General features: G+C 47.4%; 2 protein-coding genes across 3 annotated transcripts; one reads left to right on the plus strand and one right to left on the minus strand.

The window, feature by feature from the left end:
* Positions 1 to 904: 904 nt before the first annotated feature.
* wnt3 (wingless-type MMTV integration site family, member 3) lies at positions 905 to 15584 on the minus strand. Its single transcript, XM_029527327.1, has 4 exons — positions 15505 to 15584; positions 5810 to 6051; positions 3187 to 3452; positions 905 to 1384 (listed from the first exon to the last, which is right to left on the minus strand). Exons 1-4 carry the CDS (start codon positions 15582 to 15584, stop codon positions 905 to 907), a joined length of 1068 nt encoding a protein of 355 aa, XP_029383187.1.
* ormdl3 (ORMDL sphingolipid biosynthesis regulator 3) lies at positions 10094 to 26334 on the plus strand. Of its 2 annotated transcripts, XM_029527329.1 has the most exons (5): positions 10094 to 10134; positions 15470 to 15587; positions 24126 to 24316; positions 24407 to 24558; positions 25217 to 26334. In XM_029527329.1, exons 3-5 carry the CDS (start codon positions 24143 to 24145, stop codon positions 25350 to 25352), a joined length of 462 nt encoding a protein of 153 aa, XP_029383189.1. In that variant the 5' UTR covers positions 10094 to 10134; positions 15470 to 15587; positions 24126 to 24142; the 3' UTR covers positions 25353 to 26334. The 2 variants fall into 2 exon arrangements, with proteins under 2 accessions (XP_029383189.1, XP_029383188.1); XM_029527328.1 differs by lacking the exons at positions 10094 to 10134; positions 15470 to 15587 and adding an exon at positions 23419 to 23566.
* Positions 26335 to 27519: the final 1185 nt, after the last annotated feature.

The raw sequence follows: 27519 nt of genomic DNA on the forward strand, positions 1-27519 counted from the left end.
GGTTAGTGGAATGAGCATGTGGCTCACACACATGCCCCCTCCTGCATACCTCCGCTCCCAGCCCATTGGTGATATTTCAGAAATGCAGGGCTATAAAAATCAGGCTGCAGCGTATATCTTCCAGGCTTCCCAGGTTGGCTGGCTGCGGTCGAGTCAGTCGGCGGGGAGCAGCAACACTGAGGATTTCATCAGCTCAGTAGTTTACAGAACGCAGGCCTGTGGCACGTCCAGCGCCGGCCTGCTGTTCTCAGTTCAGTTCAGTAGTTACAAAGTGATGATTTCCCGGGGCTGCCAATGTGTTCAGTGTCACTTTCATACCAAGTGACGGTGTAGAGGTTGGTTTAGTTTAAAAAAAAAAAAAAAAAAGGTAAACCGGCCAGACTGGCCTGAGAAGTGAGGTGTTAGTTAGAAAATGCTTTTTATTCAAAAGCAAAGAGAGTCTGAAAGGTTTTTTTTTTTTTTGTAGTTTTTTTTTTTTTTTTTTTTTTTTTTTACTGCATTAATCTCACAGGTAAAAGTGTTACTGTACATGCCACAAGCGCTGTGGTGGCATGGAGGGGGGAAATAAATAAAGACAAGGGGGAAGGAAGGGGAGGAGTCAGGTGGGGTCGGGGTGGGGGGGTCACACAACTCTGAACTTCGAGAGCAGTTGGGTCAACGCAGGAAACGAGTTATGCAAACGGGCTCTAGTGCACGTTTTTACAATAAAGGCGTAGAAGTATCCGTGACTGATGTGCCATCACCCATCAGCGCCCGTGTGTGTGTGTGTGTGTGTGTGTGTGTGTGTGTGGGTGTGATGCAGAGTCTGTGTGGAGAAGCAGGGGAGTCGTGCAGGAGGTGGAGGACGGGTCGGGCAGCACTTGTAGTCCAGCAGTCAGTTTGTCTGAGAGCGCTGAGGTCTCGCTCACTTGCACGTGTGCACGTCGTAGACACGCACACACTCCTGACAGCTGACGTAGCAGCACCAGTGGAAGATGCAGTGGCACTTCTCTTTGCGTTTCTCAGTTCGGGTGTTGTGGCCCCGGCCGCAGCACAGCAGGTCGCAGCCCTCGATGCCGTGCGACGACACGTTGCAGACTCTGTCACGCGTCCCGAAGGAGCCCGTCTCCGGGTTGGGCTCACAGAAGTTGGGCGAGCCCTCGTAGTAGACCAGGTCACGCTCGGTGGGATGCTTGAAGAAGGCGTACTTGACCCGCAGCGTCTCCACCCAGCCGCGGGACTCACGGTGCTTCTCCACCACCATCTCTGAGGCGCTGTCGTACTTGTCCTTCAGGTAGTCGCCCAGCATGCGGAAGTCCGGCTGCGCCCACCAGCACGTCTTCACCTCGCAGCTTCCTGACAGGCCGTGACATTTGCAGCGAAGGTGCATGTGGTCGAGGATGGTCTGAGAAAAACAAGAGGGCACATTTCTGCTCAGCGTGGAGAAACATTTAAACCAACACTCATTCTGAAACTCTTCTTGTCAAGCAAAATGCAACAGACCACTTTCAAAAAGGCTCATCAGTGGATTTATATGTTCAATATGAGCCAATGAAGTTATTTTGTGGTCATGATTGGAACAGAGAGACAGGAACGTTTGGGATAGGAGAGCGAGAAGGGATGACATGCAGCAAAGCTTGCTGCTGCAGGAAGCACCAAGCCAGAGTTGAGCCAGATGAGCCACTGCGGCCTAGTTAATAAATCCCTAAAGATCCTAAAGTTGGTGATAGAGCCTTGGAGCTGTATCTGGAATCCACTCTTGACTGCTATAAATCTCTGAGGCCCTCTGAGGCCCGACAGACAGCCAGAGTTTGATTCTGAAATGGCAGCTTTTGGGCGGAGTGCTCCTTTAAAGTTCACTAGTTCACAGTTAGTTCAGAATTTAGTAATTCACCGAACTGCGCTGGTATCAATTTAATAACTGACTCAGATGTTATGGGACCAGTCAAGTCAGTCACCACCAGGCAGGATCTGATGGAGCTTTTATGGTTAGAAATTTACAGGATCTTCAGACTAACAAAACCACTAAAGACTCACAGAGCAGGCCAAGAAAAACAATACGCCACTGCCTGCAATTTATCTTAGTGTCATGCAGCTGTGAAGTCAGGAGGGTCTGCGCTGCTGCTAATTCTCTCTGAGGTCGCTGGCTCACATCGTGACTGTGCCGCCTTGGGGCACGTTATACCTTTTGTGTTTTTGATTTTTTTTGGTGCTTTAATTCTGCAGCTATATTTAGCCGCAGAATTCCCCCAGCTGGGGCGGAAGACAGGTGGCTGTGGTACCTCTGGGTGAGGACGGGGGGAGACAGAGAAAGGAGAAAAGGGGCGGGTGGGGGGGTGGACTGGTGACATCAAGTCCCAAAGGCCCCGGGGGCTAAATCATGGAGCGTGAGAGGGCCAGGTGGAAGCAGAGCAGCCTCCTGACAGTGCTGCCGCTCAGCCAGCTCCTGTGTGCTCAGATCCAGATCAAAGGCCCGTCTTGTTGCCGTGTGGTCCCTCCATTTGCCCCTCAGCGAGCAGCCGTCCCGGTGGTGACAGCAGCCGGTGATGTTTTAAGTCTGAGCTGATTTCCTTCTCCCCACCCCGACTCGACTCACTCGGGCTATTTGACTGTCAGGGAATTTTTTTTTTTTTTTTTTTTTTTGAGGCAGGAGCGAGGGTGTTGCTGAGATGAGTAATTAAGCAGTCATTCTAACTTAAGTGCTCATTTTTTAGGGTGGAAGCTTAGAAATGTGCGGACAAGTCAAATACCAAATCCCCGCCCGTCACAGGGACTATTAGTGATCCCAAAGAATCAGGCTTCCTGGATGAATCCGTCCTCTCTGACAGACAGTTGGGTCATTGTCTTCTTTTTTCATCCTTCACTCTTTGATATAGTGCAGGTTGTCTTATTAGTGTGATTTATTACAGATCTCTGGAGCTCCATCACCTGACTCTGCAGCAGTGGAATCTGTTTTCATCTCGCCGAGCTTACACACAAATACAGAACATCATGTTGATGTTAAAACACTTTCAATGTCCTGTGTTATTCATGTAATCTGGCCAAAAGTACGCAGATTTCCTTGCTCACTGAGGTTTTTCCAAAAGGTTTGCATCTAACTTGGTGCCAGTAGTTAGATGGGACCCTTTTCTACCTCAGCATGACGGAGGAACCTTGACCCCATCAACTACATCAGTAGATGTGAGGGGGCAAAATGTGTCTGTTTACCGTTCGTCCCGCCTCGTTGTTGTGCCGGTTCATCGCCGAGCGAGCATCTGGACGGTTCTCTCTGGCGTCTGCAAACTCTCTGGACACCAACACCCCGAACTCAGCATCCTCGCTGCAGCCGCCCCACTTCCAGCCTTCCCCTGGAGGCCCCTTGTGGTGGGAGTCGCAGCCGCACATGGTGGACGTGCCCTCGGCGCAGGAGCGCGTCACTGCGAAGGCGACTCCAGCTGAGGCGATGGCGTGGACGAACGCAGACTCTCTGGTTGCTGAGAGAGACAGACAGGAAGGCAGACAGAGAGGGAGCGCGTCAGACAGGAAGGCAGACAGAGAGGGAGCGCGTCAGTCAGCGTGGACGAGGCAATCTGTACTGCTGCCAACATCCAGACAGAGCTACTGAAAGCGATAACCTCGGGCAAAAGCCTTTTTAACGCAGCATTACATCACTGGGAAGGAACGTCGGTGTGCCTGGAAAAAACAAGAGCCTTAAAGAAGTACTCTGACGTAGATGGTCCACAGTATTTAGCGCGATCGTTGGTGACGAGGGGGCAGAAGAGCAGAATCCCTGCAGTGACATCAGCCCATTGTGGTTGTGTCAGGAGGGCCTAACGCTCAGTGGGATCTCAGTGACCTCCTGTCATCCCTGAGGTGTGCTGCTTCGCATCTGGATAGTGTTTCAGGAATGTTGTCACCCCCCCGCGCACCCCGTCCATCCCCTCCAGAGCTCCGGGCCCTCTGGTGAAACCTAGCAGTGTGTCGGCCTGTTTCTTTTTTACGCTGTGAGATGGAGTTACGCCTCCTTTGAAGGCAACAGCTTATTATGTAACCAGACACCATTGTTTCACAATCACAGCACACTTACTGTTGGGTTACCCGTTACACACTGTTAGCTCTGTTACACACCGACAAAAAGACACACACACAGCAGCACATTAACTTCTCAACAGTGTGGAGTCCATTTATGATGTGCACCGCTCCTCGATCTGAGTTTTGAATGTGTACCAAAGCAAACGGAAGATTGTTGTCATTTTACACACCACAAAATTCATTTAGCATTTTCACACCCAAAGCTTTTTGTTGATGTCAGATAATTTATCATATGTGATATGACATCCAAAAACTGAAACTTTAAATCAGCTATTTAGAAAAAATACCGATGACACACATTTGTTGACTGATTTTTAGTTTTATTAGAAGGAAAAGGGAACAGTTTTCATTGAACTGTGTCGATGAAACAGTCCTCAGGTTGGGCATCCCTGCTCACCCTGGCAAGACTAACTGGGCCCTCCACCACATGGGCCTGTGAGCCCCGGGCCCCTGGAGCTCTGGCTGTTAGCCAAGGCTAGCGCTGCTCCTGCTACCTGCTGGGCCCATCAATCCGCCTTTGTTTCCCTTGTGTCACACTGTATTATCCACACAAAGGGCCCAGCGACTCGCGCCCCCACAGCCCCGCTCTGCCCGGAGCTGGCATTCCCCAAACTCCCTCCCCAACCCTCCCTCCAGCCACCCCTCCGCCAACACCCTGAGCTGAAATCCCATACACCACCACCCACCACAGGACCTCCACCCCCCACTTCCTCCAGGCATCCACCAAACAGCACCGACGCGCCTCTTACAGCGGCTGGTGCTGCCGGTTGGTAGCTTTCCCTTCCCCAACCAGAACGCTCCCATTCATCATTCCTAAAGTGACACACTCTCCTTCCTCCTTCCTTCCTTCCTTCCTCCCTCCCTTCCTTCCTTTACTTCCCCATCCCAGAGTGCACAGCCGGGCTAGGTTGGGAGAGATCCCCTTTCAGCCTGTTTTCATGACAGAGTCAAAAGGGCGTGTGAATGGGGCGTCCGTGGGAGCCGGACTGTGTGAGGCGCGCACTGGTCTTCATGCACAGTAGGGGTTGAGCGGAGCCCCCCGGCCCTTTTCTATTGCCTGTAATCTCATTTGGCCTCCCCTCTCCCTTTTATTTGACTGAGGAGCTTGGACTGCTCACACTGCCCATTTCTGCCCAGATTCCTTCCCCTCTGACACACAGGGTAATTCATTTCCAATCAGCAGGCTCGCTCACAACACACAAACTCCTACCTTCATAATTAGGGACTGTAAGGCCTAAAGCGGGACACCTGTGCTTATTGTTTCCCACTGTCAAGGTTTCGCTGCTGTTTAAGGGACAATTAGTATTCTGCGGGTGAGGCGGGTGATGGATGCCTCCAGTATATCAGCTCTACTTTGCTGATAGATTTACCACATTGACCCTCTTTCATGTATGAGTGTAAACATGGATGGGAGTCACTGCAAAGAAGCCTTGACTCGGAAGATAAATGCGACATTTAAGGTAAAGATGGATGGAGGTTGAATAATGTGTCAGTGCTTGTACCTGCGCTCATTTCTCACTGCAGCCAGGAAAGGTGTATATTATTGTAATTGCCCCAGTTAGTCAACAAAAGCCCGGAGTGCAGGCAGTGAGAAGCCTGAGGCTGCAAATGTGGTGAGCGCTAAGTTTTGTAACAGCTTGCAGTAGCCTCAGATATTCCTCCTACTTCCTGCAGTTGGGTGCAGGGTTAGAGTAATTCCTTTTACAGAAAGCGCTGGAGGGTTTTCGTTCTTATTGTGCTTGTAGGGAAAAAAAAGTACCTTTATCCAACACAGGGCCAAAGATGGCGAGGTTGTCCTTGATGGTGGTGCAGTTCCATCGTCGGCCCCTGAACTGGTGCTGGCATTCCTGGATCCCCAGCTTGACGCCTTCGGCGACGCTGGGCATGATCTCTATGTAGTTGCGACAGAATCGCAGCTGCTTCGGCACCAGGCCGGGGATGGAGCCGCACAGGATGGGTTGGGAGCCCAGAGATGAGTATTGCTGCCCGAGGGCCAGGGACCTGAGACACACAAAGAGTGGGAGGGGGGGGGGGGGGGATTGTCAGGTGAAGTCTGCCGGGGCGTGGGAACCATCTCTGCGAGGTAATAAATCCATTTCTAATGATGGTTTTATGTTCTTTTATCACACAGTTTTTGATTCTGCCTGGACTGGAACATGTGACATTGTGGTTTATTTTGTTGAATGTAAAAAAACAAAACAAACAAACCACACATTCCTTTATATACAGTACTGAGAAAGTATCACACGCAGGCTCGGTTTTGTATCTTTTGTGTCGGTCCGAGTGCTTCTACATGTGTAAAGAATGTGGGAATTAAAACTGCTTGTCTCGCAGTACAAGTCTGTGCCCTCCCTGAACTCGAGCCCACAATAGCCGTGATGGTGACCTGCCAGGGGGGCCTCCTGAAAGGCAACCTGCTCCGCGAGAGGGTCCGCTTCTGTATTCATTAATCTCAGGTTTTACTGTAAGCGTAGCTCAGTGACAATACTGTGATTCCTACTTGAGTGTTTTATTGACTTATCAGCTTAATGTAGTTTATACTAAGAGCTCCTGTTTATTTTGTCTCCTTGTTCTTTTCTTTTTTTTTTACACCAGAGGAGGAGGAGGCGGGGGGGGGGGGGGGCACTTCAGGGCAGGGATACAAGCTATTAGTACTGACTTTTCAAAGTGTTCCCACTTGTTAGCATCCACAGATCTGCTGATCTAACAGATAACACACAAAAACCTGTCTGCTTGGTTTTGTAAGCCCCCCCCGCCCCCACCCCCCCCACCATGCAATCCCAATATATATGAGAACACCTGCCTTTGCAGTTTCATCATTAATTTGTGGTTTTCCTCTGGAGCTGATGTCTTTAAGCATGACAGTGGGTGCAGCTGAGCTCGCTGATAATAGACATAAACCGGCATTTCTAAAGCAGCGTGCCTCACCAGAAGGCTCGTGCAGATGTGCCTAAACAGAGATTAATCAGCACAACGAGGCAGCCAAGGCCGGCCTGTGATGCCAGAAACCATTATAGTTTCATTCAAGTAATTAATTTTAATTGCTTTCTTTTTCTCTTGAAATAAAAGCGAGCGAGCGAGCGAGTGAGAAAACATGTTTGCCATGCCTGTGTTTTAACATGTTTTCTGTGATGACAGGCTAAAACAAAACTGCACGCTTTCTTCCAGAAGCTCGCGCTGAAATTAGCCCCACAGTATATGAGACAAGGAGACGTACACGTTTTGGTGCAGGCATGCATTCTTCGTGAATGAAGAAAGCTCTGCAGTGCGTGTGTGTGTGTCTGCGCAGGGTTATGGAGTTGAAGACGCGCTGCCAGTTCGGGGCTCCAGTCCAAGGTGTGTTTTACCAGCGCCGAGCAGACTCTCCAGCACCTGGCTGAGTCTGAGCGGACAACGTGGCGCTGGGGGCCATGAGAGGATCACGGAGGGGGGAACAATTGACACTGATCAGATCAGAGCACCACTCAGGATGACCTCAGGACCCCCGCAGGGCGCAACCCAATCACAGCAGCCGCTGACTCTGACAGATGAGTGCAACGCTGCGCCCCACCCCGACACAAAAGTCAAGCCATTGAAGTCAGAAGGGGGGGGGGGGGGGGGTACCCTCAGATAAGTTCACAGCTCTGGCTGCTCTTTTGCTTTCTACTTATGGCTACCACCAAACCCCCTCCCCCAGCCAAACACAGTTTTTGATCTCAGGTGAGCTTTGTTACAGCAGCTTCTCAGAGACATGACGCTGCTGCAGCTGGTTTTTATGAACACATGACGAGCACACAATCGGTTTGTGTGGCGCTCCTGATACACAACAACCAGCCCGTGTGTTTCTGTCAGAAAGCGATTACTGTTCCGCGGTTAAGTCACGAGGAAAAATAACCATCTCCTTTATCATATCCAACTTAATTACTCCAACTCAAAATGCTGCTTTTCTAATTTGATGTTCCCATTCAAAGTGGGCAATTTGATCGACCTCATCAATCTCCATTTTTGTTCTCGTCTTGAGTTTACCCGAGCGAAAACAGCCACATTAGCTCATCTGCCCGTCCCACCATCACTTCATTCGAGCCTTGCTGACTTCACTCTGTCTGGTGACTGAGTGACTAAGGACCTTAATTACACTGTCTGCTAGTTTGGCTACTGCCCATTAATTTCTCAGTCACGGGACAGACGAGAACGAATGATGCGCAGCACGGTTGGGTTTAAACTCTGCTGTCACATGCTTTACAATAACGTCAGTTAATTAAGTCAAAAGAAAATCTTTCCCGCTCAAATGATCTGCGGGTTTCACTCAGGGCGGCTAAACTGCTTGTCTGCAACCCTGAAATGCTGCCTTATGCAGTGAATCCAGGCTCTGTGATGGAATCAGTTGGCTAACCACACAGGACTTTGTGGTGGCCATAGCATGTTTGGAACGCAGGCTGCGGCTCCGCCAGCCTATTTGTCTTTGTGTGCGAAGGATGTGCATCATTTGATCCGTGCGGACAGTTGAGATGAAAGGGATATCTTTTCGGCGAGGTGTTAATGAGAGTCTTAACCCCAAGGGGCTGTGAGACATGCCATGCAAACAGACTCTCACGCAGACGCATGCATGTAGACCTCATGTGCGCCTCGTTTCTCGTAAGCCACTAGCAACGTGTCTCAACCGAGTGAGGGAGAAGCATACGCAGGAACCTCCACAGAGGCAGAATGCCGGGGGAATCTGCTGCAGGGGCCGAGGCGAGCAGCAGAGCAGCAGCGAACTGCAGGGCTTGGCAGGTGCATGCCCGGGCAGGTCCTTATGGGGCCTCTGCCGGCCCTGGGGGGGGTTTACGGTGTGGTTGGGGGTTTTCTTAGTATCTTAACCAGGCTGATGTGAAAGTATGATCGGTTGCTGGAAACCACAGAAATGAAGCAGAGGAAACAAAGGGATTCCACCACACACCTTGCTAAGGAGTGGAAATTCACGCAATCAAAACTGTGACACTGTAAACACAAACTTTTGACTCAGCCACTCCCAGCGCAATAAAATCACCACTACAATCTCTGCCGCTTGGATAGAGAAGTGAAGTGGAAAAAAGGCTGAGTCCAATCTTGCACCGATCAGTTATACGTTGCAGCTGCTGCAGTTGGAGGTCTGCATTACAGGGGTCAGTGTGTCGCTCACGTCAGCGCACACATGCGACAGCGTCCATGTCCAGAGGCACAAAAATTACCAGGTGACCCTATGAACCTGTTGAGCAGAACATGACACCTGACCCTGCTGCCTCCAGCCCGACGGCCCACAGAAACAGTTTGAAGTTCACGACCAGGAGAAGGTAATTATAATCAGGTGGGATAGTTCGCTCTGCTGTACCTGCGATGATCGAAGGGAAGCTTCTACGCTCCCGTCTTTACATTTCTGTTAGGAAACAAGCACCGAGGTGTCGAACATCTGGCTGCCACCTTTAATTGGAAAATGTAAAAAAAAAAATAGTTTTGTCATGCAGCAAATGGTTCTAATTTGACGACTTTGAGAAGCTTTGAATCTGATAGATGGAAGAATAAATCATGATGCAGAAACCTTCCAGTGAGTGTCCGCCATCAAAGCAGATGAGTTGCTCGTGTTATTGACATGGAAGTTCCCTTTGTTTGTCTGCAGCCAGTAGAAGTGAAACATGCATTTCCCAGTAAGGCTGCCGTATATTTTGTGTGTAAAATGTGTAAAATGGAAAAGCGTGTAGAAACACAAGAACGCAAGAAACAAACAAAACTGCATGTGTTTTTGTTGAACTGAAGCTGAGCAGGATGCTGCAGTTTGTGTTGCTCAGGTGTGGTTATGAGATTAACATCAGGGAGCGATGACTTTAGTCCAACAACTTTCTACCTCTGGTTTCTCCTGAAGTTAGAAAAGCCTCATTCTGCAGAGCTTTCATATTCATAGTCTGGAGTTCATTCTGAGTTTTCAGTATCTTAACAACAACAACACTTTGAACTGAACTATAAAGTATGAAGGTGAAGCAGGGATTAGGGAGCCTGTCACAATCCATCCCTCTATCTATTCCTCCGCAGGCGCAGACTGAAGGAAACCTGTGCAGAGGCGAAGCGAGCTACACGGTTATGTTGCTACTTGTAAGTTCCCACTTCCAACAAGGTTATCACTTATGATAGCAAGCGGTGGCTGCCATGTTCATTATGCCCATAACAACCTTTGTTCTGTGCCGGGCTGCCGCAGAACATGCTGAAAACTGTTACACACGATGATATAATTTTCCATTTCGTTTAATCACAAGCTTGGAACGCTTCCAGGCGGCTGCTGTCAGGTCAAGTGGAGAGGTAGGGCTCATGATGTATTAGACTACACCTCATTCATGAAAGGACACAGTCAGAGTTTCATTTTAATGGTTTCCTTCTGGATCCAAGTTAATAAAACTTGAGGGTTTATTTAATCAAATCAAATTTATTGTGCTCTCTCTTTCTTTCTTCCTTTTTTTTTTTTTCAGTATAAAGCAATCACAGTAGTTCGGCTCTTCAGTGCGGTCTGCAGATAAATAAAATCAACACGGAGCTGGAAAGGATTTGCCCCGATAATGATTCACTTGTTTCATTAGAGACAAGTTCACATTGTTTGCTCATGCTCACTTCTCCTGTGAGAGCCAGGCCCCCCCACCACCACAAAAAAAAAGACCTAACACTGAGAATATTGTTTGCATTAACCTCTAATCTACCTCTAATTTACCTCCATATGTTGACGCTGCAGCTCAACTTGTCAGATTTGCCTGCAGGGCATCGTGCTGTTAAATAAGGCCCTAGCAGAGAAGTCAGAGACGTGCACTGAAAACATTGCCACCAGAATCTCATTTGTAAAATCCCACAACAGAGTCCGCGGAGAGATAAAGACGCTCAAAAGAGAGTAAGTGGGCCAAAGAAAGTTGCCGGCTTTGCCCGAGGATGGGACTTTTCCTGGTGGAGGCTGGAATGCAAAGCTCCTGTCTGTGTTTTGTTGTCGTCTCTTTTACTCTGGCACACTTTTGATTTGTAGTCCAACAGCTTCTGGCTGATCAGATAAAAAATGACAGGACCCCTGAAAAATGTTCCAACCTGTTCTTTCTTTCTACCCCCCTCTCTCTGCCGACTGCGGAGTTGGGACAAGGAGCCCCTGCAGTCACAAACATGGAGACGTGATGAGGGAAACTGAACAGGGTAAAAACCTGTAAACCTGCCTGTCAGGGAGTGAATGAGAGCAGCAGAGGCTCTGACAAACGTCAGGCTGGAAGCTCGGTCGGCCCGGAGGTGGACGCAGCACAGTCTGAGCTGTTGTGTTGAAAAGGACAGAGCTGATTTGAATAAACCGCAGCTCACACGGCGCATTGTTCCCTGACACTGCTCATTAGTGGCTGCTTGTTGGCGCTGCTGCTTGAATTCTCTGCAGTGATGCATCCTATGCAAATCATAACTCGTGATAGATTGTCTGGAATCTTCTGTTGTATGTCTGGAATTTCGTTGTGGAGTTTTTAAGCACCGCAGAGTGGTGTCTTTGTGGGTAATTAAAAAACCTGACTGCTGTTGACTTTGTCATGCTTGGTTGGCTGAAAAAAAGAAATAACGTGAGAGAGTTGTGATGTGGATGTTGTTGTTGGGTGTAAGCTTGCAGCCCACATTGTTACACGCTGCTCCGCTCAGTCGCAGGTTCCAAAAAATGTGCTTTTACATCCATGCATACATTTTTCTGATAACTATTTTGGTTTGTTTTTCAGCTGCTTGACTTCAGTAATTATTTAAACCGCAGATTTTATAGAACAACATGGCTGTAGTTGAGCCGTCGTTAATCGTTTTCAGGCGATGTGGGCTGACGGCAGAATAAACGATGTGTAAACTTGTGGTCTGCAGCTTCCTTCCCTTCCTGCATATTTCAGTGGTTTGGGTGTTGACCTGGTCAGCGACCTGAGGGCTTCGCCTGAATACTGGCTGTACAGGTGTGATCGGCACATCTCCGTCGCTGCAGAAATAGCTCTCTGCTGATAATTAACCTCTGTAACAAGCTGCACAGGTGAGATCAGCCAGGTAATGAAGACTTTAAATATTATGCGTACCTCCACGCGTGTCCCCTAATGATCTCCTTGCCCCTGGCTGCTGCTGTTTTCCCTTTGAGGAACTGTCCTGGCCTGTGTTTTAGTGCACCTAATAGCTGTGCACGGGGCGACTTTGTCATTTCCTACGAGAGCACTTTGCATGCCCTTTGATGGTGGGTGAAGATTAGGACTCGCCCTCACCTCTTTAAAATACCACTCTCCTTTGAACCTCTCACCTCGCCGGGTCGTCCCACGTGCTTGATCGCTGAAGACGGCCTTGTGCAGAATAATTTTGGTCCCTGTGATGTGAATTATTCTGAACTTCCTGAGCAGCCCTGTCTGTCCGATGTTGAGACCTGAGCGGTTGATAATGCGCCTGCTCATTTCGACATCCATGTTTGATTTTGGGGAACGTGCTCTAAAATTCCCATTCAGACTTTTCTCCACCTTCCGCTGCGGCGGTTAAAAATAACAGCCCAAACATCCTTGATCTTTTCACACAGGACAGCAGACGGAGGCTTTTCCCGCAGCCAGAATGATTTAAGTGATCCCTTCGCCAAAGGTAGGGGTTGGAGATTGAGGATTGAAGGTTTGTGGTTGGGTGGGGGGGGGGTTGTCACAGTCAGATAATGACATTCCTGAGACCCAGAGATGGACTCTAGAGCCCCCTTTAAGCCGCTCAGGTTGAACTGGAAAGGTCTGTGTATAGACTGGGCAGTCGGGTTAAACCCAGATAGCTTTGGAGAGGTACGGCCTGATATTGTTCAGCCCCCCAAAAACTTCCACAAGTAGCACTTCTAACAGCAAACACAATTTTAAACAGGAAGCTGCATTTAGGCCTAAATGTGCTTCAGCAGTTAATTAAAGGATGTCCAAATGAAATCACTGAAAAGCTGCAGACTTACAGATTCATGTGGACGGACTGAAGAGCAGCACAAGTAAATTGTAAAGCAGTTTTTTTCTTAGTGATTGAATTTGAGCATTTCACGGCTGTTTCATACTCTGATATTGATGTAAAATCTAAAAGGTGTTTAGGGAGAAAGCAGAAAGTGCAGCGAGATGCTGATGAAATTAACATGAAGCGCAGAATGTCTGTCAATGCAGTGATGAAAACACGGGATTAAGAAAATAACAGTCCAAACATCCCGTGGCTGTGATGCGATGTGTTGGTGATGAGTTAAAGCGATAAACGCCGCTGATGGTTGACGGCTGGCATTGGAACAGATTCGGCTGAAAGCTGCTGTTATCGTTCACTCAGAGCAGAAAAAACAAACACGCTGCCGGCTGACAACAGCGGCGGCTTCCTGATCAGCACATTATGTCACAGCTCTCATTTTAGTCTGATACAGGTCACAAGGTGAAACCAGCACACGGCCTTAACTTCCATTTTCAAACCACACAGGAAGGATATTTGGTCAGAGCACATTCTCCCAAACATTGATTTTGCCCATTTCCTACGAAACTGCTGCTTTCCTAACGTTCTTCGCTGCCTCACCTTTCCAAACCCCCCTCATTAGTTCGCCGTGCCTCTCTCCTCCTGCAGCACTTCAGCTCCATCCTCGCATATGTGCATATCACCGGAGTTATTTATGCTCTGTTTTGTTTTCAACACCCCATCTTGTAAAAGCGAGGCTGCCAGGCATAAAGCAGTCAAAACTCCACTTCCCTTCCACCCGTGCCGCCGTGGCTGGTGAATTTATGGCCGAGTCATCGCCCCTGAGACATGAGCTGAGAGGAGTCCTCCTCCTGGGCCCTTCGCTGTAACTCTGCACCCTTCCGCTTGACACACCACCTCATTTTGTCACCTTTTGGACATGTTCGACACCGCGAGGGTGACGCCACTGACAGCGCTGCCTGACACCACCCATTCCTCAGCACCTGTCCCCCGTCACCTGGAGCTACAGCTCCTGCTTTTCATCCTCCCACCTTCCCCGGTAGCCCCCTTCCAAAGCCTGCGCTTCAGAACTCACAAACCCCAAATCAAAGGTGGGCACGCATTGTCAGGGTTCGAACATTATACCAGTGTCATGTAAGCTCCTTAAACAGAACAGCTGCAGGTAATTCACATGGAGAGAGAGAATCCAGGCTCTTTGTCACCGGTGTCTGATGGTTCCTGCTGAAGCCAGGAGTGGGTGTAAAGTCCTCTTTTCCATTAACACTTCAGCCCTGTGGCCTGTGTGCTTGGCAGCTGCCTGCTCTGTAAATGAAACCAGAAGATGCTCGCGGTTTGGACAGCAGTGCGTTGGGACCATATGCTAGTTGGGCTACTAAAAGTGCAGTAGCTCTGACAAGTATTGTGTCGTGAGCCAAAAGAGCTTTGTCATACGCCTACGCAAATATCACCAAAATAGAAGCTTTATGTTACAAAAGAAGACCAGGAGCTATGAGGTCAGCTGCATGTAGCTGAATTTGTAATGAGATAAACCTCTAAATTTCACTTGCTGGTGCCAAAAGCGATCTGGGATAATTTAACAAAGAATAAAACCCTGCGGCACCTAAACATATTGTCTCCTGACAAATCCGTAGTGGAGGGGGTGAATTGTGGCACAATTGAAAAGCAAAATGATATGCTTAGCTGTATTTGGGAGACAGAAAAAAAAAGAAAAAGAAATGGGAGCTTTGATTTAATTACAGCTGATGCTCCATGGCAGGAAAAATTTGTAATATTTTTAAAAAACGCCGCACAACTTTGTCTCAATTTCAGATTTCACATTCAGGGCCGGCGGCCTGAATGGAGGACAGTGACGCACAATAGCAACAACAAAACAAAACAATGCAGATTTTTTTTTTTTTTTTTTTTTTAAGTCACGGGTTGTTTCACTCCCAAAATCACATGGTTATATTTCAGAGAAGAAATTGAAGGTTTGGTTATAAATATTGAGGCTTTGTTGAGTAAAAATCACTTCTGTCATTTTGCCTGAGCAACAACAATGATTTATGTAATAATAAGAAATGATGTTGCTGACTTTGTGTGGAAATACAAAAAGTCCTCACAGTGCTGTGGACAAATTCATCTCCGCAGAGCAGCCTCCCCCCCCACACACACACACACACACACTCACACACCTCTCCTCCCCCCACTCGCTCGTTTATTTCTTTTAAAATGTAATTTTTACAAAGAAGCTGACAAATTAAATATTTTAACGGCTACCAAACGACCAATTCATCCTCTTTGCATCACAACATGCACCAATATGATAAATTGACATGAGAGTGGAGAGGAAAAGAACGGCGAGCCTTTTCCGTTACACTAGTATTTGAGGTTAAGATTCTTTGGACCGGGCCGGAGAACATTTTTCCACGCAGTCAACTGAAAGTGCACATTCTGCCCTCTCACAAAATGATCATTTGACCAAAAAGACTCTCTCTCTTACTCTCCCTCTCACTCTCTATAGGGTGTGATGCTGAAACTGTGGCATTTTGTACTCACCACCAGATGGGATAGCCTCCAAGCACCCGCGAGCTGGACAACCACACACACATCAAATATCCAATCAGATACAAATCCATGAGGTAAGCCTTGCTGTTGTAGAGTGTGTGCGTGTGTGTGTGTGTGTGTGTGTGTGTGTGTGTATGTGTATGTGTGTGTGTGTGTGTGTGTGTGTATATGTGTGTGTGTGTGTGTGTGTGTGAGTGTGTGTGTGTGTGTGTGTGTGTGTGTGTGTGTGTGTGTGAGAGGATAAATGGATCAATACATAGAACTTCCAGTAGGCAACGAAGAAGAGTTTCCAGGAAAGAGAAGCTTTAGGGCAGCTTGATTGTTGAATGAGGGGAAAATTAAAATGATATTGAGTGAAAAAAAAAAAAAAAAATTCTTCCTCCTGTTTTCCCCCCTTCTTTGAGTCGGGCCAGGAAAGTGTGTCTGTCTCCTAGTAGTTAAGAGAATAAGTGTCTCCTACACACATGCACACACGCTCCTACCCGTCCTCTCCTTCCCTCCCTCTCTCTGAGGTTCTTCCCTAAGGTAGATATCTTTTTCTCTCTCTCTCTACTTTTTTCTCCCTCAGGATGCCTCATCCACAGGCCCAATATTAAAGGGGGGGTGGTGGTGAGGAAGGGAGGGGGTGTGTTGTATCTGTATGTGTGTGTGTGTGTTGGGGAGGTGGTGGTGGTGGTGAGGGGGGGTGGTGAGGTTTGGAGATGTCAGCTGGCAAGCCAATCACAGAAGATGGCCTTAGGTTACGAAAAAAAAAAAATTATTATTCGTTCCCATCTGTCAATCACACGCCACCCCCTGGTAATGTGGAAAAGAAAGGAAAGAGTGAAAAGAGGGAGGGAGGGAAACAGGAGAGGGAGGTATAGGGAGGGACGCATGAAAAAAGGTAGAGCAGACTTGTTACTCAACTTGTTTCATACGTGATTACTGAGGAAAAAAAAAACCAAGAAGAGAAACAATAATTCACCAAAGTGGCTCCGAAGCAGGCGGGGGGGGGACGCAGGTGACGAGACCTAACGTCCACGTGCTGACATATTGATTTTTAAGGGGTTGTGTCCTGGCTAACTGATCTGGATATGTGCGTGCGCGCACACACACACACACACACACAATCTGACATATACAGTGAATTTTCTAAATTGTTGTCCGCCCACCCCAACAGGGGAGGACAATAAAAGGGGACACAATAAAGCCATAAACTGCGGCGGTGGCTGGGCCAGGCATGCAGGGGTTATATGCTGCAGCAGCCCAAAGGCAACACATTTTACATCAATACTATTGTCATTCTGATGGGCTGCGGGGCGAGCAGCCACGGGACAAGAGGAGGGGGGGAGGGAGAGAGAGATAGAGGGTGAGACACTTGTGATGGACTTAGCCTGAAGTAACCACACATTCGATTCACACACAAGGAAACTGATCAGGAACGAATACAAACAAGATACCCGGCAGAGATCAAACAGAGCGGCTCGTAGTGATAACAATCGAGTTAAGAGTTTCTGTCTCAGAGGATTATCAGGCAGTCGTCATGGAAAGAATGACCACCAAAGATGTGGCCGCTGTGAAGAAACATTCAGAAACCAGTAATGAAGGGGTTCATCAGTACCGATTTCATTTCTGGACTTCATAGAACAAGTTTTGTTTTGTTTAGTTTTAAGTTTTAGCTCCATGTGTCATGTTACGAAACAACTCCGCCTCCAGATTGTTGTTTCTTTTGAGTTCAAATTTTAGTACCTGATTTATAATCCTCAAAATTCAAGGTAAATAAGCAGAAATTCTTCAGTTGTGCTAGATTTAAAGGCCCCTCTTTTGCACACATGTAGCGGTTTTGAAAATGTGAAGATAGAACAGTTTACAGCTTCTTTGCAGCAAATGGATTACCTGGTAGATTTCACAACAGCCTGAGCATGTGGAGCCATATGGAGACCAGCCTTTGGGAGGTCTGGTTCCAAGTAAGAAAAGGTCATAATGCGTTCGATGACAAATGTTTTATTGATTTCATTCTTTTAGAAATGAGGTGGATTTTGAAAATTAAACGTGGCCCATAAATAATCGTAGAAATGTTTGCTAGAGTTCACGATGCTGCGAAAATAACAGGTGCCTCCAATATCACAAAGTTTGTCATCTAACGGACGCGTCGCTCCGACACAAGCGCCGTTGTGCCGGCCTCTCGCTTGTCCTCCCCTCTGATGTCCGCTGCCTGGGGGCCGCGGCCTTTCTGCCGAGGACCTCCGCGCCACCATTGAGCCCGGCAGACTTGGAGGGGGCTGGAAGGTCGCTCAGCAGGGGCTGGGAGCGCGCACTCTGCAGCGAGGAGGCCCAATCGCCCACCGCAGGGAGAGGGCCCGGTGACCACAGTCTGGAGGTCAGCAGTGGAGTGGCCCCCTTCTCCCACCCCTCCTGTGTTTTATTCCCCCATGACAAAGAAGATGGGGAAACAGGCAGTGACTGAGCAGCACTCGACCTACCGCCCTGTTTGAAGGGGAGGGGGGGAGTTTCCTCCAAGTCTCTAAATGTGACAATAATTGATAGATATCTTTGTGTGGCCGGTCTCCTGCCAGCCGTAGTGGGGAGTCTCTCTACGTTATACCAATAAAGATATCTATTCAGTGCCTCCAGTCAAGATGCGATATGTCAAGGCGGCGCTGACAATGAGGCAGGTCTGTTTTCCATCACTGACATTGTCGTGCGTTACGGCATCGTCAAAAATGTGCCGAGCTCAGCTCGAGGATTTGGATGACAGTTGCTCTGTTCGGAGCGTTAGACGGCGTGCAGGGCCGGGGGGGCTGACAGTGGTGTGATTTATGAGCGCAGACGAAATAATCGGTCTTCGGTCGGCATCTGAACAACATTGAAACCACGTTTCCCAGGTCAAGAGCCACAAGTACGGAGCGAACGGTCTGGAAAGGCCACGGCGGGCGATTGAGGTCAAGAAGACCGGAGCCTGATGTGGAACTCGTGACTCGACAACGCTGGTGTCGGTTGTTTTGAGTGCTGGTAGTTTTTACAGCTCGCTGCAGCAAAGGAAGGCCTCAGTCTGAGTGTCTGCATCAGTAGGTGCTGAGGAGAGTGTGTGAGTGTGTGTGAGTGTGTGGGGGGGGCACACACAGAGGTCCCCTACCGGGCCGGTTTCTACGGTGACCTGAGAAAGGCCGTAACCAGGTCCGGCTCTTTCTCAGACCTAATCAGCGTATTACCACAAAGAAGGACATGTGTTCGGCCCCCCCACCTCTCTACCCTCCCTACTCAATCCGACCGGCATGGCTGGACACAGGCAGCCAATAAAACCAGGATTAGGAGGGTATCTACACACACTGGGCTGAAGCGAAAAAGTTTCTGAACACGCCCAATCCCACCCTGCTCCGTTCACAAACTTCTTTTCATGCTTCTTCTCCGTCTCCCATTCCTCCCCATCTTTCACTTTATTTCACTTGCTCCTGTGTTTATATCCTCCCTTTGCCTCTTCCTTTCAGGGCCCTCACCCTGTAAGCTCTTCACACAATAGGGCGTCCAGAAATTACTCATTTTGCTGGAGCAGTTCAACAAATTCCCAATGCTTCTTGCCCAGCTCCCCCTTTTTACCCTGGATCCTGTTATGATAATGAAATGAGCTCCACCACAATGACAAAGCTGTGCATGTGTTTGGTCGTTTATGTGAATTCACACTCCCTTTACATATTTTTGCATGAATTCGTGCTCCTCTACAAAGTGTGTGGGATAGAAACCTTCGACAGGATTGTCTTCTGCCTCCCTCTGTTTGGAAATCGCCTGGTTAAGCAATAAAGTCCCAGTTCTGTCTTTATAGGAGGTAGCTTGTGTTCAGAGTCATGATTTGTTTGGAGACTTTAAAGTCTTGCGCCTCTCGCCAGCTGAAGAAGAGCCGCTTTGCTTCACTCTCTCTGCGGATGCGTCCTGAAAATGGGAGCATTTTAAAGATGATATCAATGCCTTTGTCAGTCCTTTTTAAGACAGCCGACAAAGATGACAAATAAACCTTTTTCATTAGAGCAGCAAACACTCCGTCCCCTCCTCTGTGTGAGCGAAGTCCTGTTGGTGTGTGCGAGTCGCTCAGCGAGGTCCCACATGGAAGAGCCTAAACCCTCAGCGGTCTTTAGCCGGACACTGAGGCGGCCTAATTAAAGGGCACTTAAGCCCCACAATGTGTGGCGGTGCAGGTTGGAGTTGGTGGGGGTCCCCGCCGAGAGGGACAGAATTCATGGCACTCGTAAACAAGGGAGTCCGGGACAGAGGGACAGAGGAGGGCTATGTGCCAGAGACTTTGTTCACACAAGATGAAGAGTCAACAGCCTCCCCATCCCTCACCCCTCCTTAGCCATCCCCCCTAATAACCACCTTCTTCTTCAGAGGAGCTGCAAACACAATGCCGTCCCACTCCCCTCCTCTTGCTCTCAATCACCGTTGGGACAATAAGGAGAACCCCCCCACACCCCCCTCCAACACACACACACCGAACCCCACCACCTCCACCATCCTTCTGCCCCTCCCCGACCCCCAAACAGACACTTCTTTTATTGAAATTCTTTGGTGTTCTAATCCTCAGCTTCCTCCAGGGGCAATAATGGACTCCCTGCGTCAGCCTTTTCCAGCGGGGCTATCATCCAAGCCTGCCTGGGTCACAAGTCCACCTCCCCTGTTGGGGGGAAAACTGCCCCAGCACTGTCATTCCTGTCACATCCAGCTCATCCACAGCCCATACAAGCCCCTGCCTCTGCCTTTGACCTTAAGAACACATATTTAGTGTAACATTTTTGTAATAATTACCGCGTAAAATTACCTGGAAAAACAAGCCCATTTAAAATTAGACAATTTGAATAGTCTATATTTCAAAGACTATTCAAACACGAAGAAAATGCAGGAAATATTTTTGTGTTTGTAGAAATGAGTTGTAAGATAGTGATAAAATACATTTTAATATGAAGCAGCAGCAGGACCGGACCAGAAGAAGAATTAAAAATGGGAATTTAATTCCATCACAGCCCACCTTGTTCATACAAAACCATCAGACTGCTCATTTTTTAGACAAACTATCCTCAGTGATATAATGACTGGCCAGACAAGTTGGGAGGAAAATGATTCAGGTTATAAAATAAAATAAGTAAATAAAATGTACTCACTAAGAAGAATTGAAGAATGAAGTGAAATGGAATTATTACTGATGATTTTTTACATAAACTTGTTATGTGAAACTCCAAAACGAACATTCAGATGAATCAACGAGAAAAACTGCACACTGACACGTCTTGCTTCCCTGAATTTAGCAAGGTGTTCCTGATGAATGGGACGTTTTGGGAAATAAATCCTGCAAAATCAATAATGTTCCTGATGCAAGTGAGATGCCAGAAGCTCATAAGAGGAGCCAAGCTGTCAGTCGTGTAAAAGCATGTGTGTATTTATGAAACGTATGAAGCAGACGTCTGATCGGTGGAAACAGGAGGAGGATGAGCTCGGCCTTATTATTGATTCCTTCATATTGACCTGACCACATCGCTGCAGGACGACGACACACACTTCAGAGTGTGTTGATGGTGACATCTGCTGGTCAGGAACAACAATCAGCAGCTCCTGGTGCACACAAAAAGAGCAAAGTAATGTGATCACCAGCAGCCAGCAGCTATATTTAATTTACCGGTAAATAAAATGTCAGTGATTGTCATTTAAAGTGATGCATTCAGCTCGCTGTTGTTTCTCTGCTGCTCTTAGACAAACGGGAAACCTCCTCACTTCCATTTTACATTTGGGATTTGCTGAATTAAGACAAACTGAGTGGGCAGACAGCTTTTGCTGGAGGGGGTCTGGATTAAATGACAACCACTGCGACCTCCGGTGCACCGAGGGATGTAAAAGTCCCGGGCCAACAATAATGCACTCTTGCATTTCTGCTAAGAAAAAGCAGCTCTGAATTTGAATTTCTTCCAAGTTTTTCTTTTGAAGCTGGCTGTTATGGCTTACTCGTTTTACGAATGCAGAGGAACACGAGTAAAGTGAAGGACTGTTTCCTTCCAGTGATCTTAAAAATGCCAAATAAATACGAAGAACGTGCAAATGTTCCATCAGAGGAGGCCGTTGGAGGGAAGACGTGCTGATGAGTGGAAACACAACAGAGTGTAACAGTGATGTTTCAGCTGACACTTGACTCACTTCTGGTGTGTCTCACTGTTAAAAAGCTGTCAACAGAATCAGGTTACATCTGAACCAAAGTGCAAAGAAATGTCATGGCACAGGAGACGATATCTGAAGAGCTTTGAATGTACGGCTGTGAAGAAACGCATACGGCCGACAGTAACGTTTTGAATAATTGCTTTTGCTCTTAAAGCTGATTCGTATCACAGTCCTTTTGTGAAATGATCCTTAAAGTTGCGTCTCTGAAATGTCACACAAACCCAGATGACAACCTATCATTGTGGTGTTTTTGGCCATTGTTGCAGGGGCCAGCGATGATCTCACGGCGCTGTCATCCGTCGTCTGCCGTTCAACAGAGCTCTCGGTTTACATGGCCGACACAGCCACAGCACCCAAGGCTGCGAGAGAGTCTGCTGTCTGATGCCGCTCATCACAGGGGGGCCCTTCGAAACGACGGGTGTCGTGTGACATCGTGACAGTGGACCCCTGAAGCCTCGGGCCACCGTGGGCCTAAATTAGTCTTCGGCCTTATCTCGGCATCCAGAACATGACACTGTTGATATTTGATTTTGGGACCGGAGTATCAGTCAGCTTTCTTTGCCCCTCCGGCAAGGTCTCCTCCCACCTCGGCCTCCAAAGAGGCGTCAGAAGTGTTTTAACTAAACACAAATGACAGAAAACTCTTAATAAAGCGAATTTAAATGGAATCTCAACCTTATACCTACAGCATCCCCCCTCCCCCCGTTTGGTAGATGTCTGCAAGAGCTGCTTTATTTTTAGCCAGAGAAGTGGGTCAAGGGGCCGGCTGTGGCCCAGACCGAAATATTTCAAATGGCAGAGGATGGATTGGCAACAAATCGAAACAGTCTTGGTCCCAAGAGGATGTACCCTCGTCTGAGCAACTATTGGATCCATTAAATCTGCCAAACACACTATTTATGAGTTTGATTTCTTATTGTAATGTTATAATGTTATAATTGTAATGTAATGTAATGTTTCTTATTGTAATGACGCACAAGTTAAATTGGATTTTTGCAGCTTGCCATCAGGGTAAATGTTCACGTCTGTTCTGTACATATTCCCTTATGTATTTATTTATTTGTATATTGAATTCGTCAAAATGTAATTTTACGTCATCTAGTTTATTTTATTTTCTCTGTTTTTCTTGTGTTTGGTAAAATTTCTTGCTGTTAAAACACGTGAATGTCCCCATTTTAGGAATGAATAAAGGATTATTTAATCTTATCTGAAATAAAAGAATTAGAAAACTGTTAGAATTAGAATTTAAAAAAAATTATTACGTTTCATCTTCACCAAAAAAAGAATTAACAGTTTCTCATTTGAATCAATCATGGACAATCATTTTTTTGATTGGAGCCTCTAAGTGTTAATCAGGCGCGTTTCTTGGGAGCCCTCCCGCGTGGTGACGTAATCTGGGGGGCGTGGTTCACGACGTTTGAGCACGTTGAACGTGTCGGTCACGTGACGCGGCGCGCCGACCAATCAGAACGTAGTGAAAAAAAAAAAAAACGTGTCTCAGCGTGAAAACGGCACGGCGGTGACGTCACGCGCCGCCGTGCCGTGTTGTCACCAGCTGTTGGCTCGAGGACGGACGGAAAGTGCTCGTGCCTCCACCGGACCGTGACGCCGAGCGGCACGTTGTTTTTATTTATTTATTTATTTTATTAATTTATTTTATTATTAGTTGTTGTTTTTGTTTTGTTTTTTTTTTATGTGTTTTTTTTTTTACGGCGGAACCGGAGGATTGACCGGAACACCACCGGAGCGTCGGCAGCCTCCTCCCGGTGATACTATCAGTTATATAACGGAAGGCAGCGTTCAGAAAACAAACAACAACAACAACAACAACACACACCGGACCGGGGCAGGTCGGAGTCGAAGCCATTTTCCCCTCAAAGTGAGTGAAATGATTCATTCCCTTCCTCACCCGGCAGGCCCGGACCGTCCACTTGTAGATCTTTGTGCGTCGCCACGTTATGTATTATCTTCTACTGTCAACTTGGAACAACAACAACAACACAACAACACAACAACAACAGTCACCGCGTGCTGGAGTGAGCAGACCTTTCCTGCTGTCAGTCACCGATTTGCTCATATTTCTTATTTTAGCTTCACTTCCACGTCAGTTCCTCATAAATCATCGATGCACGGAATGCTTCTTTCTGATTGGCTGTTTAAAACATAATTACCTGTTATTGTTGTTGTTGTTTTGTTTTTTTTTTTCAGTGTGTAACTATGCAGCCATGCAAACAGGAGCAGTTAGTCATCATCAGAATATCTGGAGGATAAAAAAAAAAACACATTAGTTTGTCAATCAGAGCAGAAAAGCTGAATAATAAAGATCATTATTTGCACCATAACATTCGTTTTCACACACACTTCTACACGTGGAGAATAAAAACCATCCTCCGTCCTGAGGTGTGATTAACCTCCTACATTCTGATTGTGTTTCACAGACGCCGCCGCCGCCGCCATGAATGTGGGCACGGCGCACAGCGAGGTGAACCCCAACACCCGGGTGATGAACAGCAGGGGCATGTGGCTGTCCTACATCCTGGGCATCGGCCTGCTGCACGTCATCCTGCTCAGCATCCCCTTCGTCAGCGTGCCCGTGGTCTGGACCCTCACAAACCTCATCCACAATCTGGTGAGCGTTCTGCCGCTCCTGCTGCTGACTGTTGTTGTCGTCGCGCCTTCTGTAGAATCGCAGTAGCTTAATGCGTCTTTCCCGTTGCAGTGCATGTACCTCCTCCTGCACACGGTCAAAGGGACGCCCTTCGAGACGCCGGATCAGGGCAAAGCTCGCCTCCTCACGCACTGGGAGCAGATGGACTACGGCGTGCAGTTCACGGCCTCGCGCAAGTTCCTCACCATCACGCCTATCGTCCTGTAAGTGGAAGCCCTCAGTCCTTTTCAGAGTAACCGAGGTAACTTTGGTGATGTGCGGACGGCGGACAGGCCAGGCTCCTTAATCAGTAAAATACCTCAGGTGAATTTGGCACCTTTTTTTTTTTTTTTTTCAGGTTTCATTTAATCCCAAAACGCGCTGCTCTTGTGGCCTGAGTTTGAACTTTGCAGTCACAGTGAGTGTTTATCGATCAGCGTCCCTGCTGCTCCTTGTTAGCTGGCCTGGCAGATTCAGGGGTTTAGTATTTGCAGCAGCACCCCTCGCTGCTTTCATGCCCTTTTCCTTCCTTATTAACCAGCTGAGCTCATTTTTTTTTTTGCACCAGTTTCAGAGGCCTCCTTGACGTTTTCCTTTCACGACTGGTGCCAGCATGAGGAGGCGAGGGGTCAGCCTCCAGACGGAAAAAAAGCTTAACTTTGAGAGCTTTTTTTTTTTTTTTTTGCATGCCCTCACTTGTTCTCCAGAAAAACGGGACGTGCAGTTCTGCATTTCTAACTCCTTTATTGGGGTTGTATTTAAAATCAGCATAGCTTGTTGTTTTGTTTTTTGTTTGTGCTCACCGACAGCCCTGATCTGCTCCCTGCTCAGTCTTACCCCTGTAATCATCACTTCCTCTTCTTTCACTTATCCCCGATTCAGGTATATTCTAACCAGCTTCTACACCAAATACGATCGGGTCCATTTCGTGGTCAACACTGTTTCCTTGCTCACTGTGCTCATCCCCAAGCTGCCGCAGCTCCACGGCGTTCGGATCTTCGGGATAAATAAGTACTGACAAAGAGGAAGAGGACACCTCCTTCCCCAAGTCCCCGTGGACAGCTGAGAGCACACAGAGTATCTGGCCTCTGAATTGGCTGCACGTCCTCGAGGAGCTGTAGCTCTTTGGCTCCCGACTCTGCTGAGCAGAACTCTGGGGACACCGCCATGGTACAAAACTCCAGGAAGGAGACACAGCCCTCTGTACAGAGAGCACAAAGGAGAGATGTACTGCTGTGATCCAAAGAGGCGCTTAAGAGACGCATCTGTAAAGGGGAGTTTTGTGTCCATTTCTGTAGAAATGACAATTTGCTGATCCGACAGGAGTCAGGGCTGGAAGAAACCCCATGAGCCGTTTTACCCCCGATGATAGATCAAAGCTGTTTTCCTTTAATGATACACTGCTGTATTTACTCAGCTTCACTTCCATGCTAAGCTTCCTCTTTTCTGGGCTTAGAGGAGAGTGACACAACCTTAATGAATGGTGAGAAACCTGTGAACTGCTGCAGAATCGAGACACGAGAAACCCTCACTGCTCCGCTCAGGGCCAAGATTGGGAGGTTAACTCTTACTTTATCTCTTATTTTATCTGACCATTTCTATTTTTGGATTCTTCTTGTCCTGGTTTGTGTCACAGTCTGCAGGATTGTCGGGTCTGTGAGCAGAAAGAATGCACAGGAGCGCCCTGCCAGGCCGACGTCAGGCTTACTCACAGTCCCGCTACGAAAAGGGACAAATAGAGGCAACTTCCCTGTAACTGTACTCAGGACCCATTACATTCTCACACGCCTGTTATGTCCGCTCCTTATTATCAAACCTGCAGGTGCATTAAGCTGCAGTTTACCAGGTCTGCCTGTGCAGTCGAATCCAGTGGCCCGGCTGTTTCTGATTTCTTCCCCTCTAAGTATGAATGTGAACTGGTCGCAATATTTGAAGCATCTCTGAAGGATAAACCCATTAAGCCCATGAAATGGAAAGTAATAAAAAACTATTTAAATCTGCATTATTTCACCCCTTTGGCCATTTAGGGGCAACAAACAAACGGATCTCCGACACCAACATAGGGTTTTATGGCCTTTTTAATAAAAACCGCCTTTACGTTTCCAGAAGGTTATGAGCTACATTAGTATTTCTATCAAGTTGTGTGTTCATCCTTTATTTGACTCCGGTTTCTTTGCCTGTTTAGTTTTTGGTGCTGCAGCTTTTCAAAGGTTTTTTTTTTTTTAATCTGATTGGATCGAAGTCCTTTTACGTAAGGCGTTGTAATCGACTTTAAAGTGAATATAAAACGGATGAATTGGTGCAACTTTAACATTTGTTCCCTTCCCCGAGGAGAATAAATGGAAGGAGATATGAGTTCACCACAGATTTCCTCTTTTGAGGAGCTGCGGCTGCAAAGTAAAGTCCAGTCCAATCTCATTTTTAATTATTTTAGGATTTATAAACGACAGCAGTGAGTTTAAGGGATTCTGAATAATGTTAGAAAGTTGCTTCATTAAATTTATCAAAAAATTTACTGTAAATGTTCTAAATTTAGTCTGATGCATGTGTATGATCCTCCTTCACTCTCCGTGTCTTCCCCTTGGCAAGTCTCAGCATGAATGAGTTGGTTGTGTGAAGTGATGACTAATAATATTAACGCTAGAGTTGCTGGTTTTAAAGGGATTTGGTCTGTCAACACAGTTAATCTGCTAATGATGAACCAAACCTGTACTGCTTCTATTCACGCAGGCTGAAAACACAAAGCTCAAACTGGAAGATGGATTATCAACCTTTTTTTGTACTCAGTTCGTTTGTTAATGTTCAGCTGAGGCACATGTTTCACCCTCAGCAGTAGAAACAACAGTCGCCTTATTAACATCCATATTATTGACAGCAGCAGCAGTGGAGACAATCCCAGTTTCGGTTTTATAACCCCGGTACACAAGGGACTATTTCTGCCTCGTTAAATAACCGTAATCCATGTTCTTTTGTGTTAATTACCGCCGAAACAAAGAGTCCACTCAGCAGACTGTTGCATTGGCAGAATCTGTAACCGATGCGTTGGAGCGTGGACCAAAGATCCAGAGCTGTAAATACGAGCCGCTCTGCCGCAGCGTTTCCTCTTTTATTGCCATCGTAAAGGGTTTTATCCAAGGACATGCTTTAAGAGTTTGTAGCACAAGAACATGACTTTTATGTGTTTG

The sequence above is a fragment of the Echeneis naucrates genome, chromosome 19 (assembly GCF_900963305.1).
Source record: "Echeneis naucrates chromosome 19, fEcheNa1.1, whole genome shotgun sequence".
Taxonomy (NCBI): Eukaryota; Metazoa; Chordata; class Actinopteri; order Carangiformes; family Echeneidae; genus Echeneis; species Echeneis naucrates.